At 45.2% G+C, this 20655-nt stretch overlaps 2 protein-coding genes across 5 annotated transcripts in view; one reads left to right on the top strand and one right to left on the bottom strand.

Moving 5' to 3' along the window:
* PCSK7 (proprotein convertase subtilisin/kexin type 7) overlaps positions 1–1172 on the bottom strand; it is a 36586-nt gene extending 35414 nt beyond the window's left edge. Inside the window, exon 1 of the mRNA XM_075190094.1 lies at positions 1109–1172. The gene's annotated coding sequence lies outside the window, so the exon portion shown is untranslated. The remainder of the gene's footprint in view (positions 1–1108) is intronic.
* The window catches only part of RNF214 (ring finger protein 214), a 60180-nt gene continuing 40683 nt past the window's right edge, over positions 1159–20655 (top strand). The window contains exon 1 of one of the 4 annotated variants that reach the window (XM_075190093.1): positions 1159–1254. Coding sequence is in view for 3 of the 4 variants with exons in the window: in XM_075190091.1 (XP_075046192.1) it covers positions 20242–20334 (93 nt within the window). In the remaining variant the exon portion in view is untranslated. Of the gene's footprint in view, positions 1255–20134; positions 20335–20655 lie in introns of those variants that run through there. The other 3 variants (XM_075190092.1, XM_075190091.1, XM_075190090.1) reach the window with 3 other exon arrangements.

The following is a 20655-nucleotide window of genomic DNA, read 5'->3' as shown; positions in this document are numbered from 1 at the left end:
TTGATGATTGTGCCCTTTACTCCAGCTGGTGACATTTTATTATTACCCCAATAACAACAAGCAAACCACACTTCCTAAAAAAGGCATATTCATGCATTAATTATATTGCTCCATTAGGGTCTATGGTATTGTATGTGTATGCTTGAAGCCAAAACCTGATTTTGCTTTAAGTGAGTAATACACCTGATTAAACATTCCATACACAGAATCTTGTGACAAGAGGGTTTTCAATCTATATTTACTGTTTATTTGATTACAATAAGAGTTCTTCACCTGATTGAACATACTAGTTTTGGATTACTAATATGACTACACTACACACTATATCAAAATTGCTTCAAATGTTTGTCTAATATACTCTGATCATAAAATCAAATAGATCTATTGTATCTTCTTCTGTGGAATCAGCCATTAAGATTGTAGTATTATATTTAATCTAAAAAAATATTTTTGAATTTCAATAAATATTATTTGTGCTTACCCCATACTTGGTGTTGTCAAGTATTATATTGTACCTAATAAATTCACATTGGGCTGAGAAAGTCTCTATACTTCAATAATAACCCTCCTCACCCCCACACTATCCCCTCCATATCCCATACCTATTCCCATCTCAATCACCCCACTGGACTACTTACCTCAGTTCCTCAGGTCAAGCCAGCCCTCCCTATTGTGGGTTGGTTCGGGATAGCTGAACTAACCAGCAACAATCATTTCAGGTGAACAATAATTGAGGTAAGCAGCCCAGTGGGCGTTGAGGGCAGTGATTATATCGGAAGTACAAACAGAACGATAAATAATTACGTTTAGTCATAAGCTGTACAAATCCACTGATGCAGAATTTGCGGCACTAAACTGCATGATTACAAACTGAGATCGCGCCTGTAAACAGGGACATGTACCCACTATAGTGAAACCCATTGGCCCCGTGTGAAGCATATGTAGTAACTCTTCCTGTGAGGATCCATGCACACACCATGTACCACAGTCTATGGAAGTGACAGCAATATATCACATTATACCCATCACTGTCCAGAGAAGATACGATGTGGAAACAAGCACAGGTTAACCATAGGACTATTAGGTGAAGGTAAAGCAGCAGACATACCTGTCTCTTACTGCTTCCCTGTTCTCTTCCGTATTCACTATGCCAGTGGCAGTGACGGTAAGAAGGGCGCAACTTCCGGGGCGGGGCGTGGTGGACCGCACAGACCGGAAGTAGGGATCTGTGGAAGGCATACGGGCATGCAACAGGTAAAGTAACCGAGAAATCTCTTATCTGAGGGCATTGTGAGTGTGGAGAAGTGTGGTAGTCCGGTATGAGGAGGTGTTGTAGTTGTTATAGGGACATATGACAGTGTGGAGGGTGTCATTATTACTGGTGGGGATAGCATGTGGGTCCTGCTGGTATAAAGCATGTGCACTGTTACCACAAGATTACACTGCTGTCAGCTAGCATCAGAGGTCTGGGCATTGTGGCATGTACTGGTATAAGGCATGCTGAGGTTCTGGCGGTATAATGTTTGGTCGCACATTTATGAATAATAGAATTACAGAACAAACTCCTGTTTCTTGGTGTCACACACTTTGCTGGTGCACCTACATTTCTGTCAAACTGCATGTGTTGGAATATAAGTATGTATGGCTCATTGGAGGAGTAGGGTGGAGTGTAGAAATTTCTTGTTAGGTATGGAGAGGGCACACCAAATTTTAGCTATGTTTATTGCTATACACAAAGACGGTCAGCCATATTAATTCCTCAAATACAATAGATATTTTATACCAGCTCAGAGCTGGTAGAGATCACATCTTGGCATGTCCAAAATTGAGTTCATTAGTATCCCTCCTTTGAATCATTGCCAATATACACCCTGTCAATCAGGATGTTACCAAAATCTGTATTCATCCTTTCATTATCTCCTGCCTTTACTACTGCAACCACCTCCGATCAGGGTTTTCCCCTCACCTGTCTATCCCTGCTACAGTCCATCCTAGGTGTTGCGTCAGAGTGTTCTTTCTCTCTTGTCTCTCCACATCTGCTTCACCACTCTGCAGTTCCCTTCACTGTTTCCCCATAACCTCCAGAATCCAATTCAGGATACCCTCTTACATGCCCTATTAGGTCATCTCTGAATTTTGATTCGCCTCATTTCTGTTAACTACCTCTCACTCCCGCCTCCAAGACTTATCTTCTGCTGCTTTCCACTTGTGGCACTTTAAACCCCATCTAACTATACTCTTCCCCCACCTTAAAGACACCTCTTCTTCACTATAGCCTATCCTAGGCCAACCCGATAGAACACCCTCTAGTTACTATCAGCTATAATCCTGTCCTACTAGTTCCTGTTGTCTCAATATCATCCTCTTTCTTTAGATTCTAAGCTGTCACAAGCAGGGCACTCTCTACCCTCTGTCTCATGTCTGTACTTTCTCCATCAACCTCATATTTTTTTGTTCAGTATTTATGTATTATATGTTTCTCCATCATCCATTCTGGGGGACACTGCTACCATGGGGTTGTCTGAGGGCGCTTGGAGTTGGCACTGAAATAGTTAAGAACTAAACTTGCTGCTGACTCCTCCCCTCAGCAAGACCACAAACTCCAGTTATGTTTAAGTGCCCAAGGAGTTGGGCTGTGTTTGATACTGCTTAGCAGTACTTGCTGTGGAGTAATAGATATTTTTTGTTTTCTAAGTTTTTATTGGTAGTGTAGGTGGGGATAAATGTTGTTAACATTTTTTTTCCTCAGGAAAATTTATAATGGAACACTTCCGATTTTTTATTAAAAAATAAAAAAGAAAGACGAAGAAAGCAAAAGTCTTTTACAATATTTTTGATAGTGACAGCGCTAAGCACCTATCACTATTCAGTCCCCACAGTCCGGCGCTGCCACAGGCAGAGAGCGCCGCACTCCGTCCGAGGACCTGACATTTGGGAGATACCAAGTTCCCCGCTGAGGCGGTGGGGGAACTTGGATATCTCTAAGCCTGGGCTGTGCTGAAGCAAGGCAATCACCCAATACAGCGGAGTCTGGAAGGGGTAAACAGTGCAGTCACGGAGGCTCTAACGGTGGTAAAAAGGCCATATATAGACAGGGAGCAGTAATCGAGACTCCCCCCTGTCAGTGAGACGGTCCAGAGCGGGGAATCTTCGCGTCCTTTCCTGCATGACGGAAAGGGTCGTTTGGAGGCACAATGTGAGCTGCTGCTGGCTTTTCCCCTCGGGATCCTCAGGCTTCTACCACTTATTTACGCTAAGTACCCCATAGGGGACATATGTATTTCTCACATATATATTTATTTATGGATATATAAGTATACTATCTGCATTTATACTGCTGGAGATTTTGTGAAAATCATTAGAAGTCTCTATGATTTAAGTGGTTAATTCCCTCAAGGGCTAGTTATCCCCCTTCCTGCCCCAGCTAATGTTCGAGTTGGGACTGGATGATCTGATGAAAAGTTGGTAAATTTACATTATTTCCTATTATAGGGGAAAGAATGGCATAGTTTACTGGGCATCTATATTCTCAGTTTTGTTTCCTTCTATTTAAAAAAAAAAAAAAAAAAAAAAGTAGAAAAGTACTAAATTAAGAGATATTGTTTTAATTAAAGAAAATAATATCCCTTTGGAAGGATTGTGTGTCACAATGTCGGCTAAGGGAAAGAGTGCCCTTGCTAAATATTTTACCTGCTCTAAATGTTCGTCTAAATTGCCAGGGGGACAGTTGGACCAGGAGGCTCTTTGTGCGCAGTGTGAAGTGGGAGTCCAGGGCGTGCAGCCCCGGGGTGGTCCTTCCGCCATAGTGGAGGAGCCTGCGTGGGTTTCCTCTCTGGCATAGTCTGTTTCTTTACTCGCCCAAATTATCAATAAACAAGCAGAATCTAGCTCTGCTTCAGTAAGTGTAAACGCTGGTTCTGCTTCGGCTACTTCTGCAAATGTGGTTAATGACGTGGATGTTGCAGGGCGCAATTTATCTCAATCCCAGCCCTCTGCATCTCAGACTTCTCAACCTGAACCTGCTTGGTCTTCCGCTCTGGGGAAGCGTTTAGATAGATTGACCAGTTTCTTAGATTCTTCCTCACGTTCAGACCCTAGGGCAAAACGTGCTCGTCTTTCTCATCCTCTTTTGCTGTCTGAATCAGAGGGCTCATCTGGTGAGGAAGGCGAAGATTCCGATTCAGTACAACTAGGTGACTTGGAAGATAATTCCAGGAACCAGGGGATTCAGGATTCAGTCTTAGCTGTTCGTCAGACACTTTACCGAATGGAGGAGGAACAATCCCTTCCTGCCCAGGGATTGTTTAAACGAAACAGACCTAAGACTGTTTGTTTCCCGTCTTCAGCTGAGCTTATAGAAATTGCTGAATCAGCATGGAAACAACCGAATAAGAAGTTTACCGTGCCTCGCCGGTATTCTATGCTTTATCCTCTACAGGAACAGGAGGTATCTCGTTGGGAACAACTACCCAAAGTGGATACTCCGGTAGCTAGACTAGCCCGTCATACTACTAAGATCTTTAGAGGCTCATTCATTTTCAGGGTCCGTTCTCTTTGGTCCTGAATTGGATAATATGATCACTCAAACTATCGGAGGCAAAAGCTCTTTTCTGCCGGTTAATGCATCTAAGCCCAGGACTTCACGTTTTGGTTCCTTTCGTCAGTCCTTTCGTGGGAATTCAGTCTCAAGGGGACAATCCTCCAGTAAGGGAAGGCCTCTCTCGAACAGGGGATTTTCTAAGAAAGGAAGAGGCTCCTATTCTAAGAGGCGTCCGTCTTCCAAATCCTCAGATAAATCTTCCGCATGAAAGGACTCCACCCCCCCTCTCCTAGCGGCTGCAGGGGTGGGGGGTCGCCTTCGTTTGTTCAGGGACCAATGGGTGGCTTCCACCAACGATGTTTGGATATTGGGAATAATATCCAGAGGTTATTTTTTGGACTTTATGGGTCCAAATTTTTTCCAGGTCGATGCATCAATCAGTCGCTTCACTTCTTTCCGCCGGGGTCATTTGCAGGGTCCCGGAAAACCAGAAGGGAAAAAAGTTTTACTCAAACATGTTTTTGGTGCCAAAACAAGACTGATCATTTCGACCGATCTTGAACCTCAATACTAATCTTCGAGTAACAAAGTTCTGTATGGAGTAAATTCGCTCGGTGATCAATGGATTGGAAACCTTGGAGTTTCTAGCATCTATAGACATTCGGGACGCATATCCACATGTTCCAATTTGGGAAGGACATCAATCCCTCCTTCGTTTCACCATAGGGAATTCGCATTTTCAATCTCGGGCTCTTCCCTTCGGTCTTTTAACTGTTTCCAGAGTGTTCACGAAAGTCATGGCAGTGATGGCAGCAGGTTTGCGTGCCCAGGGAGTGAATATAGTTCCATACCTGGACGATTTACTCATCAAAGCTCCCTCACAGGTGATCTCATCTCAACACCTGACCCTCGCCCTGAGTTTTCTGGAGTGGCACGGCTGGATAGTTAATTATCCAAAGTCGTTTCTTCAGCCGTCACAAAAGATGGTGTTTTTTGGACTTCTAATGCACACGACCCCACAGAAGGTTTTTCTCCCAGAGAAAAAGATTTTCTCCATTCAGAACTCTGTCCGCCTGCTTTGGAATCATCCTCACCCCACAATGAAATTGGGAATGCGGGTTTTAGGACTGATGGTATCGGCATTCGAGACTCTTTTTCTACGGTCAGTTCCATTCACGGGCCTTCCAGTGGGATCTTCTGAATCAATGGTCGGGGTCACCAAAGCATTTGGAGTCTCAAGTGATTCACCTCTCCAGGAAGTCTCGCGATTCTCTAGGTTGGTGGCTCATTCCGGACCATCTGCGAGTAGGCAAGTCCTTTGCTCTAGTGGAATGGATCGTAGTGACTACGGATGCCAGTTTGCAAGGCTGGGGAGCAGTAGTCCTCCATCTTCGGCTGCAGGGACTCTGGTCCATCAGGGAGACTCTTTTGCTGATCAATATTCTAGAATTGCGAGCGATGTTGCTAGGCCTTCAAGGAGCACAATACTTCCTGCAAGGAAAGCCGGTTAGTCTGCAGTCAGACAACGCCACAGCAGTGGCGTACGTGAATCGTCAGGGAGGAACAAGAAGTGCAGGAGCAATGCAGGTAGCGGAACAGATCCTGTCTTGGGCAGAGACCTGGATTCTAGCGATATCCGTGGTTTTCATTCCAGGAGTGGAAAACTGGGAGGCTGCTTATCTAAGCAGGCATGCAATTCTTCTGGGAGAATGGAGTCTACATCCGCAGGTTTTTCAACAACTTGTTCAAAGATGGGGCCTTCCAGACCTGGATTTAATGGCATTCAGATACAACCATCAGGTACCAAGGTTTTGCGCAAGAACCAGGGACCATCTGGTGGCAACGGTGGATGTGATGTCAAAGAAGTGGGATTTCGGCCTGGGATACCCATTTCCCCCAATCCCAATGATTCCTCAAGTGCTACGAAGAGTCAGAGTAGGACGTCATCCGGTAATTCTAGTGGCGCCAAATTGGCCAAGGTGAGTTTGGTTTGCAGACATATTACGTATGGCGGTAGGAAGAGGTTGGCCTCTTCCACTCGGACACGATCTTCTCAGTCAAGGTCCATTTCATTATCAGGACTTAACTCGATTGGCTTTAATGGCATGGCTATTGAGGCCAGTCTCTGCAAATCAGGAGGTTTCTCACTGAGTGGTGGACACCCTAATGAAAGCTCATAAGCTAGTATCTGCTAAAATATATCATAGGATGTGGAAGATTTACATACAATGGTGTGAAAAGAAGTGTTGGGACCCAGCACTTTTCAGCCTGCCCTGGTTACTAGCCTCTCTCCAGGATGGTCTGGAAACAGGTCTTACGTTAAATTCTCTAAAGGTGCAAGTCTCTGCCCTCTCTATTTTCTTCCAACAACGTTTGGCCTCTTTACCAGATGTTCGTACCTTTCTTCAGGGAGTGCTGCATATTCAGCCTCCCCATGTCCCTCCGTTGGCTCCGTGGGACTTGAATCTAGTCCTTGATGTTCTCCAGCCTCCTCCATTTGAACCTCTACAATCGTCTGACATCAGATTTATGACATGGAAGGTGGTCTTACTTTTAGCTTCTGCTAGAAGGATATCGGAATTAGGAGCCTTGTCCTGTAGGGATTTATATGTCACGAACCGCGGCGGCTCCGGGCACCACCGCGACTCTTTGCCCCAGCAAAGGTCGGGACGCTTTCAGTGTGTAGCACTGCGCCCCGGCATCCAGGGCAGCCGGGCGCGTGCGCAAATTAAGAAGTGGCCAGCTGGCTGATTAACCCTCCTCTGGCTAAAATATTTTCATTGCGCCATGCTGGTATTTAAGGCAGGAAGGGAGCCTCCCTTCCGGTTATAGTCCCTGCAAACTACCCTGCTGTGTCATTGCTCCCTGCTTGCTATTGATATCCTGATTATTGTTGCTGACCCCTTGCCTGAATACTGACTTCATTGATTGCCTGTGACCCTTGAACTTTTGCCTGGATTCTGACTTTCCTTATTGCCTGTGACCCTGACCCATTGCTCTGATACTGACGCTGCCATATTGCCTGTGACCTGTTTGACCCCCGGCCTGGACCTAGACGCTAGGTTTTGCCGGCGACCCTCAAAACCTCTGCCGGAATCTTCACTCCACCTCTGCGTGTACACCAGCATTACGTTCTCATGTTATCGGCTCCTACTTCTAGAGTACAAGACCCAGGGGCATCAGAGTACCTGTGAGCACATCTTGCTCTAAGCGAAAAGCGGTTCCTATAGGTGAAGACCTCTGAAGCGGTTCTAGGAGCAGATACCTGGGGCGTGAGCCGTAACATTATAACCGGCCCAAAAATATATAATAGGAGTGAATGATCTGTCTTGTATTCGATCCTATGGAACCAAGTCCGGCTCAAGTGTTGGCAGGACAAATCCAGACCTTGTCCCAAATGGTCCAAGAGTTGTCTCAGCAGCAGACTGCCCAAAAACAGACGTCAAGAGCTTCGCAAGCCGCTCAGCCTTCTGTGGTAGAACCAAAGATGAATTTACCAGATCGCTTTTCGGGAGACCGCAGACTCTTCCTCAACTTCCGTGAAAGCTGCAAGCTTTATTTCAAATTGAGACCACTCTCGTCTGGATCACCACAACAAAGATTGGGGATAGTTATCTCTCTGTTACAAGGGGATCCTCAATCTTGGGCATTCAGCTTGGATTCCAACAGTCCTCAGTTACAATCTGTGGATGTATTCTTTACAGCTCTTGGTTTGATTTATGACGACTCGGACAGAGTGGCTTCTGCAGAAGCACAGCTGCGATCTTTAATACAAGGACGACGTTCCGCTGAAGAATATTGCTGCAATTTCAGGCGTTGGTCCTCGGACTGTGAATGGAATGACCCAGCTCTCCGTAGCCAGTTCCGGTTGGGCCTCTCCGAACAGATTAAAGATTCGGCTGTCTTCTGAGGAACGTACCCCGAGACGTACTTTGGGCCTCTGCTCATACTGTGGAGAGAAGGGCCATCTGCTTTGTACCTGCCCCGTCAAACCAGGAAAAGACCAGGCCAAGTGAACACGGAGGGAGTACACTTAGGCCTACAAGCCATCTCTCCAAAAAATTCTCTACAAATTCCTGCCCAACTCTCATATGGTGGACAAGTTATTTCTGTTCCATCATTTGTGGACAGTGGAGCTGCTGGAAACTTTTTAGATTTATCCTTCGCCCAGTCCTTGGGTTTCACAGCCATTCCTCTTGACTCCATAATTGCTGTATACGGGCTGGATGGGAATCGCCTGAACCACGATGAGATTCATCATCGTTCTCCTCCTCTGCAGTTAAAGATAGGTGCTCTTCATTCTGAGACTATCTCACTGTATTTAATCCATTGTCCCTCGGTACCGCTGATCTTGGGCCGTCCCTGGCTTGCCCTTCATAATCCCTGTATCAACTGGACTAAGGGTGAGAGAACTCAATGGGCTCCTAAATGCTCTTCTTGTTTGTCTTTGCCAATTAGGATCACCCATACTGGTTCCGAGCAATTACCCTTTCCTTACCATGAATTCCATGATGACTTCTCGAAAAAAGAAGCAGACACTCTTCCTCCCAACTGGGAGTACGATTGTGCTATTCACATCATCCCTGGTTCAAGATTGCCCAAGGGAAGATTGTACGCATTATCTATTCCGGAGACCCAAGCCATGGAATTATATGTAGAAGAGAACCTACAGAAAGGCTTTATTAGGCCTTCCAAGTCACCTGCCGGGGCAGGCTTCTTCTTTGTGGCCAAAAAGGATGGCGGACTGAGGCCTTGTGTTGATTACAGGGGGCTAAATTAAATAACCATCAAAATACTTACCCCTTGCAACTTATCTCAGTCATCTTCGACCAACTTAAAGGAGCTAAAATCTACTCTAAAATAGATCTGCGTGGAGCATACAATCTGATACGAATCCGGAGTGGCGACGAATGGAAAACGGCCTTTAATAGTCAAACGAGGCACTATGAATACCTCGTCATGCTCTTCGGCCTCAGCAATGCTCCAGCTGTCTTCCAAGATTTGATTAATGATGTCCTTCGAGAATTCTTGGGCTCCTTTGTAGTGGTCTATTTGGATGATATATTGATTTACTCCCGCTCCTTAAAGCAACATCGAGAACATGTGCGGCAAGTACTTCTGAAACTCCGTCATCATCACCTGTATGCCAAATTAGAAAAGTGCGAATTCGAAGTCTCCAAAGTGTCACGGGCACTAGGAGTCTTTACCCAGGGATCACCAGGTGATAGGCTTACCAGAGCAGTATAGGTGGTAATATGGTACTCTGGTAGCAGGGTGATCACGGAACAGGAAATAGCAGATGATGAGATGCTCAGGAAAGTCTATGACTAGCAGCACTGGCAATATGGAGGTAGTAATACACGAGGAACTGTATGGACAAAGGACACGTGAAGGTAGTCAGTGGTCTGCGGTAGCAAGTTGTACCACTGCTATAGTGAGGAGGAATGTCCAACAGAAACGAGGAGGTGATGAGAGTCAGCGGTCTGCGGATAGCAAGTTGTACCGCTGTCTGAGTGAAGGAATGGAATCCAAGTGGAGGTATCCGGGGAGTCAGTGGTCTGCGTTAGCAAGTTGTACCACTGCTATGTGAGAGGATACTGGAACAGGTATATATATGTGAGGAGGTGCACGGGGAGAGACTGCAACACAATATATACACGGGCACCTTGACTTTGATCCACAGTAATATGCACAATATAAATGTATAAATGACTGAACAACACTGCCAATATAGAAAGTCTCTTGAAGTAGTCCAGCATAAGATAACACAGTCAATGATGGCAATAGACTCAGCGGATAGCACACTCCAGAGGAGAACCAACACAGTCCAGCAAGGTATGCAATACACAGCACAGTCAATGAGAAGTATGCATACCGTGGTTCAGGAGGCAGTCAGACAGGAGTGCAGAGATACCTGAACGGCAGGAGGCCGGCAGGATGCGAAGTCCCTGGATGGGTGAAGCGGTGGTCTAGTAGGTGCAGCGCACGGGTAGGTAGACCAGCAGGGAACACAGGAAAGCGTGGAGAGCGGATCAGCAGTAGATGGATGAGTAGTGCTGAGGAGTAGCAGCAGCGGGTCTCTGCGGGAACACGGAGGTAGCCAATAGCAACCAGCAGGTGCAGTAACGATGGGACACGGGAGAGCAGAGTTGAACAGGCACTGTTGATCACGGAGAATAGCGGGTAGCAATAGTGGAGGCAGACTCAAGGAAACACGGGAGCGTTGACAAGGACTGAAGACTGAAGCGCACAGAGGCAGCGGATAGGAATCAGCCAAACAGTCACGATGAAACACAGACGGGTTGCAGGTTGAAGACTGTAGTGCACGGAGGCAGCGGATAGGAATCAGCTAGCAGTCACGATGATGAAACACAGACGAGTTGCAGGTTGAAGACTGTAGTGCACGGAGGCAGCGGATAGGAATCAGCTGGCAGTCACAATCATGAACAGGTGAGTGGATGTGGTTGAAGCCTGTAATGCACGGAGGCAGCGGATAGGCATCAGCTAACAGTCCCAATGATACATGGTAGAGTTGAAGTGATTAGAAGACTGTAGTGCACGGAGGCAGCGGATAGGAATCAGCTCACAGTCACGATGATTCAGTAGATGGTAGAAGTGGTATGGGAACCACAGTAGTAGAAGTGGTTTGGAAACCACAGAGGTAGAAGTGGTTTGGAAACCACAGGAATCAGCAGGGCTGAATAAACAAGGAAACACAGGAACACCTTCAGAGACTCATGGGGAATGAGACTCCAAGATCAGGCAATGTGGTGATGACCACAGGTGCTTAATATAGGGAGGTTGCCTGATCTGCCAATTAAGTTAAAGGAACATACACTGGAGGTATAGAAAGGGCTGCGCATGCGCAGTCCCTCAGGATGGAGGACGGCCACGGTTCCTAAATGTCCGGGAAGAAGCACTCACAGTCCGGTGAGTGACAGTACCCCCCCTTTTAAAGGTGGGCACAGAACGCCTGGAACCGGGCTTGTCCGGATTTTTGGAATAAAACTTCTTCAGAAGGGCAGGAGCATTAAGATCTTCAGCTTTGATCCATGAACGCTCCTCAGGACCAAAGCCCTTCCAATGAACGAGGAAACGGAGGACTCCTCGCGAAATTTTTGCATCCAATACCTCAGTAATCTCGAAATCCTCCTCCTGATGAACTTGAACTGGCTGCGGTGCTGAGGAAGGAGTCGAGAAACGGTTGATGATGAGAGGTTTGAGCAAGGACACATGGAAGGCATTGGAGATCCGAAGATTCTTAGGAAGAAGAAGTTTAACACATACTGGATTGATAACTTGAATGATCCTATATGGACCAATAAAACGAGGGGCGAATTTCATAGATGGAACCTTCAAACGAATATTTTTGGTAGATAACCAAACCCGATCTCCAATTTTTAGTGGTGGAATAGCCCGCCTCTTCTTATCTGCGAAAGACTTATATTTGTTAGATGTCTTCTTTAAACAGGTTTTGACCTGAGACCAGATATTTTTGAAGGTCTGACAAGCAGTCTCCACAGCAGGAACTTGGGTGGGTGGGAGGGCAGGAAATTCCGGAAAAGACGGATGGTGACCGTAAACCACAAAGAATGGAGTTTTGGATGATGACTCATGGTACATGTTGTTATGGGCGAATTCAGCCCAAGGGAGCAATTCTACCCAGTTGTCTTGGTTGGCTGAAGAGAACATCCTAATAAAAGTCTCAAGATCTTGATTGACTCGTTCCGTTTGTCCGTTAGATTGCGGATGGTAAGACGATGAGAGTGCTAATCGTATGCCCAAGGTTTTACAAAGGGCCCGCCAGAATCTGGAAACGAATTGTACTCCTCTATCTGACACAATCTCAGACGGACATCCATGGATGCGGAAGATTTCTCTAATGAAATGTTCAGCCAGAGTAGACGAGGAAGGTAAACCGGACAGAGGGACGAAATGAGCCATCTTCGAAAATCTGTCTACCACTACCCAAATAGTATTGTGATTCTTACTTGGTGGCAAATCAGTAACGAAATCCATACTAATATGGGTCCAAGGCTTGGACGGAATGGGTAGTGGTCGCAGCAACCCTGCTGGAGTTCTGCGGGAGGATTTGAACTGAGAACATAAATCACAGGAAGCAATAAACTCTTTGACGTCTCTCCTCATTGAAGGCCACCAGTAACTACGAGAGAGAATCTCAAAGGTCTTATGTTCACCGGCGTGTCCAGAAAAACGAGAGGCATGGAACCACGAAAGGATTTTCCTCCTCAGAGTAGGAGGCACGAGGGTCTTCCCAAATGGTAGCATTTTGGTGGATGAAGCAGCCAGAGAAATACATTTGGGGTCTAGAATAGCATGGTTGGGAACCTCTTCTACATCAGAGGACGTCACAAAAGCTCGAGATAGAGCGTCAGCTTTCTTGTTCTTAGCAGCTGGTTTGAAGGTTATAATTAATTCAAAACGGGAAAAGAAAAGAGACCATCTTGCTTGACGAGGGTTCAGGCATTGAGCAGATTGCAAATATGACAAGTTCTTATGATCCGTGAAGATCGTCACCGGATGGCGAGCTCCTTCCAACAAGTATCTCCATTCCTCTAATGCAGCTTTGATGGCCAGCAACTCCTTGTCCCCGATAGTATAGTTTTTCTCTGCGGGCAGAAGACCCCGAGAGTAGAAGGCACAAGGATGTAATTTTTGTTGCTCCGAGCGTTGGGAGAGAATAGCTCCTAAGCCCACATTAGAGGCATCTACTTCTAGGAAGAAGGGGAGTGTCACATCAGGTTGTCGCAGAATGGGAGCAGACGAGAAGGACTCTTTGAGGATTTGAAAGGCTTGGAGAGCCTCAGATGACCATTGCTTAGTATTAGCCCCTTTTCGAGTTAAGGCTACAATGGGAGATGCAATGGATGAGAAGTCTTGAATGAAGCGTCTATAGTAATTGGCAAAACCTAAAAAACGCTGGATGGCACGAAGAGTAGTTGGCTGAGGCCAATGTAGTACAGCATTTACTTTGTCTGGATCCATCTTCAGGCCAACTCCGGAAACTATATACCCCAAGAATGGAATCTGGGGTAACTCGAATGAACATTTTTCCAATTTACAGAACAATGAGTTTTTCCGTAGTCTGGAGAGGACCTCTGCCACATGTTGGTGATGAGAAGGCAGGTCCTGTGAGAAGATCAATATGTCGTCCAGGTAGACAACGACACATACATATAATAAGTCCCGAAAGATCTCATTGATGAAACCCTGGAAAACCGCGGGGGCATTACACAGCCCGAAGGGCATTACTAAATATTCGTAATGCCCATCTCTGGTGTTAAACGCGGTCTTCCATTCGTCACCGGAACGGATTCTAATTAAATTGTAGGCACCACGAAGATCCAACTTAGTAAATATCCGAGCTCCCTTGATGCGATCAAATAGCTCAGTGATCAGCGGAATGGGATACCGATTCTTGATAGTAATAGCGTTGAGTCCACGAAAATCTATACAAGGGCGTAATGATCCATCCTTCTTTTTGACGAAGAAGAACCCAGCTCCAGCGGGAGAGGTGGAAGGTCGAATGAACCCACGCTGGAGATTCTCCTGTATGTACTCAGATGTGGCTTGAGTTTCAGGTAACGAGAGAGGATAGACCCGGCCCCTGGGAGGAGTCTTGCCAGGTAGAAGGTCGATCGGACAATCCCAAGAACGATGAGGAGGAAGACGTTCAGACTGAGCTTTATCAAACACATCGGCAAATGAAGCATACTGAGGAGGGAGTCCCGGGGAGGAAGATGAGATGGAAGATCGCTGTACTTTAAGAGGAATAACTTGAGAGAGACAACGATGGTGACATTCAGACCCCCAAGACGTAACTTGAGGGGTGCGCCAGTCAATCTGGGGAGAGTGACACTGAAGCCATGGAAGGCCTAAGACAATCGGACTTGTCGTAACAGGAAGAATTAAAAACGAAATTTCTTCATGGTGTAGTACACCAATCTGAAGGGTTACTGGAGACGTACTCTGGGTGATGAGACCATTGATGAGGCGTGATCCATCTATAGCCGTCACAGTAATGGGTGTTTTTAAAGTGATCACTGGTAGGGACCATTGATTCACTAGTGATTTAGAAATGAAATTTCCTGCTGCTCCGGAATCAATCAATGCCTGTGACTCAAAGGATTTGGTAGCAAAGGAAATCGTAACAACGAAAGCGCAGACTTTAGATTTCATAGACAATGGAGAGGACTCCAGGGACCCTAACTTCACCTCTCCAGAACTAGTTAGGGCCTGGCATTTCCCGATCTCTTAGGGCAAGAACTGAGCATATGTGTGGAATCAGCACAATAGATACAGAGTCTATTCTTTACTCTTCGTTTCCTCTCTTCTAAAGATAATTTGGAACGTCCTATCTCCATGGGAATCACAGAAGGTGAAACTGGACGAAATTGAGGGTTTAAACGAAGAGGTGCTTTAGCAGAAGTTGTTTTCTCAGATTCTCTTTCACGAAATCTCATGTCTACACGATGGCAAAGAGAGATCAAATCTTCTAGTGACGAAGGAAGCTCTTGGGTAGTCAGTGCATCTTTAATTTTATCGGAGAGCCCCTGCCAGAAGGCGGCAACTAATGCTTCAGTGTTCCACTGAAGTTCAGAGGCTAAGATCCTAAATTGAATGACATACTGTCCTACTGTATGGGAGCCTTGTCGCAAACGAAGAATGCTGGAAGCAGCGGAGGTCACACGACCTGGTTCATCGAACACACTTCGGAACGTGGAAATGAATTTGGCACTATCTTGTAGAATTGGATCGTTTCTTTCCCACAGAGGGGAGGCCCAAGCCAGGGCTTGTCCAGAAAACAATGAGATAAGATAGGCCACTCTGGAACGATGGGTAGAAAAATTTTGAGGTTGGAGTTCAAAATGGACTGAACATTGGTTAAGGAAACCTCTACAAGTTTTGGGGTCCCCGTCATATTTTGACGGAGTAGGCAGGTGAAGCGTAGGAGCTGTAGACACCTGGGATGGCACTGGGGAAACGGAGGAAAGTACAGGAGCTTCAATACTAGCTGTAACAGTCTGTCCAGATGTTCCTTGGGAGGTTAACGATTGATAACATTGAAGTAACAGCTGTTGGCGAGCATCCTGTTGCTCCACACGGCTGACCAGATGCTGCAGCATCTCTTTAGCAGTAGGTTCCGTATCTGGGTCTGTCATGGCCTGATCTTACTGTCACGGGCACTAGGAGTCTTTACCCAGGGATCACCAGGTGATAGGCTTACCAGAGCAGTATAGGTGGTAATATGGTACTCTGGTAGCAGGGTGATCACGGAACAGGAAATAGCAGATGATGAGATGCTCAGGAAAGTCTATGACTAGCAGCACTGGCAATATGGAGGTAGTAATACACGAGGAACTGTATGGACAAAGGACACGTGAAGGTAGTCAGTGGTCTGCGGTAGCAAGTTGTACCACTGCTATAGTGAGGAGGAATGTCCAACAGAAACGAGGAGGTGATGAGAGTCAGCGGTCTGCGGATAGCAAGTTGTACCGCTGTCTGAGTGAAGGAATGGAATCCAAGTGGAGGTATCCGGGGAGTCAGTGGTCTGCGTTAGCAAGTTGTACCACTGCTATGTGAGAGGATACTGGAACAGGTATATATATGTGAGGAGGTGCACGGGGAGAGACTGCAACACAATATATACACGGGCACCTTGACTTTGATCCACAGTAATATGCACAATATAAATGTATAAATGACTGAACAACACTGCCAATATAGAAAGTCTCTTGAAGTAGTCCAGCATAAGATAACACAGTCAATGATGGCAATAGACTCAGCGGATAGCACACTCCAGAGGAGAACCAACACAGTCCAGCAAGGTATGCAATACACAGCACAGTCAATGAGAAGTATGCATACCGTGGTTCAGGAGGCAGTCAGACAGGAGTGCAGAGATACCTGAACGGCAGGAGGCCGGCAGGATGCGAAGTCCCTGGATGGGTGAAGCGGTGGTCTAGTAGGTGCAGCGCACGGGTAGGTAGACCAGCAGGGAACACAGGAAAGCGTGGAGAGCGGATCAGCAGTAGATGGATGAGTAGTGCTGAGGAGTAGCAGCAGCGGGTCTCTGCGGGAACACGGAGGTAGCCAATAGCAACCAGCAGGTGCAGTAACGATGGGACACGGGAGAGCAGAGTTGAACAGGCACTGTTGATCACGGAGAATAGCGGGTAGCAATAGTGGAGGCAGACTCAAGGAAACACGGGAGCGTTGACAAGGACTGAAGACTGAAGCGCACAGAGGCAGCGGATAGGAATCAGCCAAACAGTCACGATGAAACACAGACGGGTTGCAGGTTGAAGACTGTAGTGCACGGAGGCAGCGGATAGGAATCAGCTAGCAGTCACGATGATGAAACACAGACGAGTTGCAGGTTGAAGACTGTAGTGCACGGAGGCAGCGGATAGGAATCAGCTGGCAGTCACAATCATGAACAGGTGAGTGGATGTGGTTGAAGCCTGTAATGCACGGAGGCAGCGGATAGGCATCAGCTAACAGTCCCAATGATACATGGTAGAGTTGAAGTGATTAGAAGACTGTAGTGCACGGAGGCAGCGGATAGGAATCAGCTCACAGTCACGATGATTCAGTAGATGGTAGAAGTGGTATGGGAACCACAGTAGTAGAAGTGGTTTGGAAACCACAGAGGTAGAAGTGGTTTGGAAACCACAGGAATCAGCAGGGCTGAATAAACAAGGAAACACAGGAACACCTTCAGAGACTCATGGGGAATGAGACTCCAAGATCAGGCAATGTGGTGATGACCACAGGTGCTTAATATAGGGAGGTTGCCTGATCTGCCAATTAAGTTAAAGGAACATACACTGGAGGTATAGAAAGGGCTGCGCATGCGCAGTCCCTCAGGATGGAGGACGGCCACGGTTCCTAAATGTCCGGGAAGAAGCACTCACAGTCCGGTGAGTGACACAAAGTCACTTTTCTGGAATATGTTATTTTCGCTGAAGGCTTCGCAATGGATCCGATGAAAGTACAACCTCGACTGGGTGCAACCCTCAAATCTTAAGGCCATCCAAAGGTTCCTAGGATTTGCTAATTATTACAGGAAATTTATCAGTTCTTTTTCCATTCTTGTTGCTCCCATTACGGCTCTGACTCGCAAGGGAGCTGATCCCAAAATCTGTCCGCCTGCCGCAGTATCTGCCTTCGAAGCCTTGAAACGTGCTTTCGTGTCTGCTCCTGTTCTGAGACATCCTAATCCAGACCTTCCATTTATCGTCGAAGTCGACGCTTCAGATGTAGGAGCTGTGCTATCTCAAAGAGACCTTGGAGACCATCACCTTCATTCCTGTGCTTATTTGTCCCTAAGATTTTCTTCCGCTGATGAATATTACGATGTGGGCAATCGAGAGTTACTGGCCGTCAAGTGGGCATTGGAAGAATGGTGCCACTGGCTTGAAGGAGCAAGACATGTTATCACAATATACACTGATCATAAGAACTTGTCTTACATTGAATCAGCTAAAAGGTTGAATTCCAGACAAGCACGGTGGTCCCTCTTTTCTCCCGTTTCCATTTCATTATCACCTTCCGGCCTGGCTCGAAGAACCTTAGGGCGGATGGCACCTCCTGTCACCAACCACAGGCACCTCCTGAAACTCCTGCAGACAAACTTTTTGTACTTGGTATACAGAATGACACTTTCTATAGGCGCTGATGTTAAATCATAGAGGTGTATGTGACATACATAAGATAAAAAAATAAAATATCTTTATAAAAAATTATTGTGTGACATACACACAAAATAGAGACTGAAATACAGTTGAGGCTCAAAAGAAATTAAATAACATATCCAGAAAGAGGAAAGGAATTGAGAAAATGAATGTCAATAGTAAAATCCATATGTCCCCAAATCATATGAATGAAGTTCCTATGGGACATCTATGTGTAGTGTGGACCGACATCCAATTTGTCATGTATTATCCTCTTCAAATCCTCATCACATCATATGTAAAAAAGAGAAATAAAAATTCCATAGTGCATTATCCTTTTAAGGATTTTTATTGGATATGGTAATAAAAACATATATGTATAAATCCTAGACAGGTATATTGGCTGCTTACCAGAAAAAGATGTTGATCAATGCACGTAACAAGATCTTTAGTTCAAATTGAAGAATGATCCACCGCATACAAATCTGATCGTCAAAACCAAGTATACCAGTCTCCACCAACGCGTTTCGACCCTCAGGGGGCTTTTTCAAGGTGTATAGTAGAAAAGCTTTGAACTAAAGATCTTGTTACGTGTATTGATCAACATCTTTTTCTGGTAAGCAGCCAATATACCTGTCTAGGATTTATACATATATGTTTTTATTACCATATCCAATAAAAATCCTTAAAAGGATAATGCACTATGGAATTTTTATTTCTCTTTTTTACATATGATGTAAATACAATTCCTCAGTTTGCGGTGTTTTGGGCAAAATAAAAAGCCTCTTCTATAAGTAAAACATTCAGAGTCAGTGATTTCCAGCAAAGTATTGAGACAATGTATTGTGGGGGGGGGGGGGGGGCTTTTTAAAGCAAAAAAAAAAATTCATGCCTTCTTCCTGCTTTCCACCATTTAACCAAGTTGTGGTAGAAATCTTGGTGTCCCACAAGCGTAAAAAAAACAAACATGTTTGAGTTCATCAGGGATATTCTTTTGCAATTGACAGATTTCAATAGCCAACACAAAGACTGATCTTTCAACTTATCAGGAAGCCCACTTTCAATATCCATCTATGAGTAAATTGTGCTGCAAGATTATAACTGTAGCATAGATAGCGCCAAAAGGACCCTGATGTTTGGCCAGGTGCATGACAGACAATGGAATTATAGTTGTCTTATTTAATTAAATAAAGCAAGACACATCTCTCTGGAGCTGCCTATATGTGTTGGGAGATACTTAAGTTGGTAAAGTACAGAGCAATTAAAAAAAGGCTTGTTAGGAATGTCTACTTCTGACCTCACCGAGCTATACAGGACATGGGTGCACTGTGTACTGACTGGTGTACAGTGTTGGAGCATAGATGTATTCATGGCATAGGAACACTAGAATGACTATTGTCTGGTGGATATGAGGAGGGTTGAGTAAAAACACTTCTAAATCTCCATTAGCATGTTGCATTTACATCAGAGATTTTCTCTACAGTGACTGCTCTGTTGTGTAATAAGCGATGTGCATAACAGCATAATAACATGTACTTTGTAACAACCAGATAAACCACACGGAATATTATAGATACATTGTATTATTATGAGTGCACTTCAACACATGTGAATCAGCAATCTGATACACAAGATATCTTCCTCTCTATTTATGACTAGTTTAAGAATTGATATTTTGCAGATGTGTAATCTTTCTAACTTGTATTTAGTAGTAAACATAGCTTTATTTCTAAATATTAATTTTATTTTAATTTTCACAATATTGCACTTTTACTTATTTAATATTTTGCTATCTATATGTATTTATATTATAAGTATTGGGAAGATTTTATTGATTTACGATGTAAAAGTTTTTTTGTTTTTTTTTAAAGATGTTAATGATTTGAGTACTTACATGTGCCTCAATTAGTGACCCTTTATTTCTTCTTTGTTTGATTTCATGTACAGCTCAGAGAGATGCTGATAACACTGTATGACCCAGAGCCTCCACATAATTAGTAATTAATGGTGACAGTCCAAAGCGGTAGACAGACATCATTGCTTGAACCAATGGGCTCTGTCCCGTCCATGACAGCAACTCTAAGTCCCATAGCAGGGGTAGGTCTGTGCAGTGTGGGGCTGGGGATCCCCAATTATTTCCAGTTTTATAATGTTTGCATATACATTCATGGCCAAAAGTTTTGAGAATGACACAAGTATTGGTTTTCACAAAATGAAATCAATGGCATGCTGTCAACTTCTGGGCCACATACTGACTGATGGCTGCTCATTCTTGCCTAATCAATGCTTGGAGTTTGTCAGAATTTGTGGGTTTTTGTTTGTCCACCCGCCTCTTGAGGATTGACCACAAGTTCCCAACGGTATAAACAATCTGAAAAGGGATTCATCAGTAAAAATGACTCCATTCCTCAGCAGTCC

The sequence above is a fragment of the Mixophyes fleayi genome, chromosome 11 (genome assembly GCF_038048845.1).
Source record: "Mixophyes fleayi isolate aMixFle1 chromosome 11, aMixFle1.hap1, whole genome shotgun sequence".
Lineage (NCBI taxonomy): Eukaryota > Metazoa > Chordata > Amphibia > Anura > Limnodynastidae > Mixophyes > Mixophyes fleayi.
This window is presented reverse-complemented; position numbering and strand designations above follow the sequence as displayed.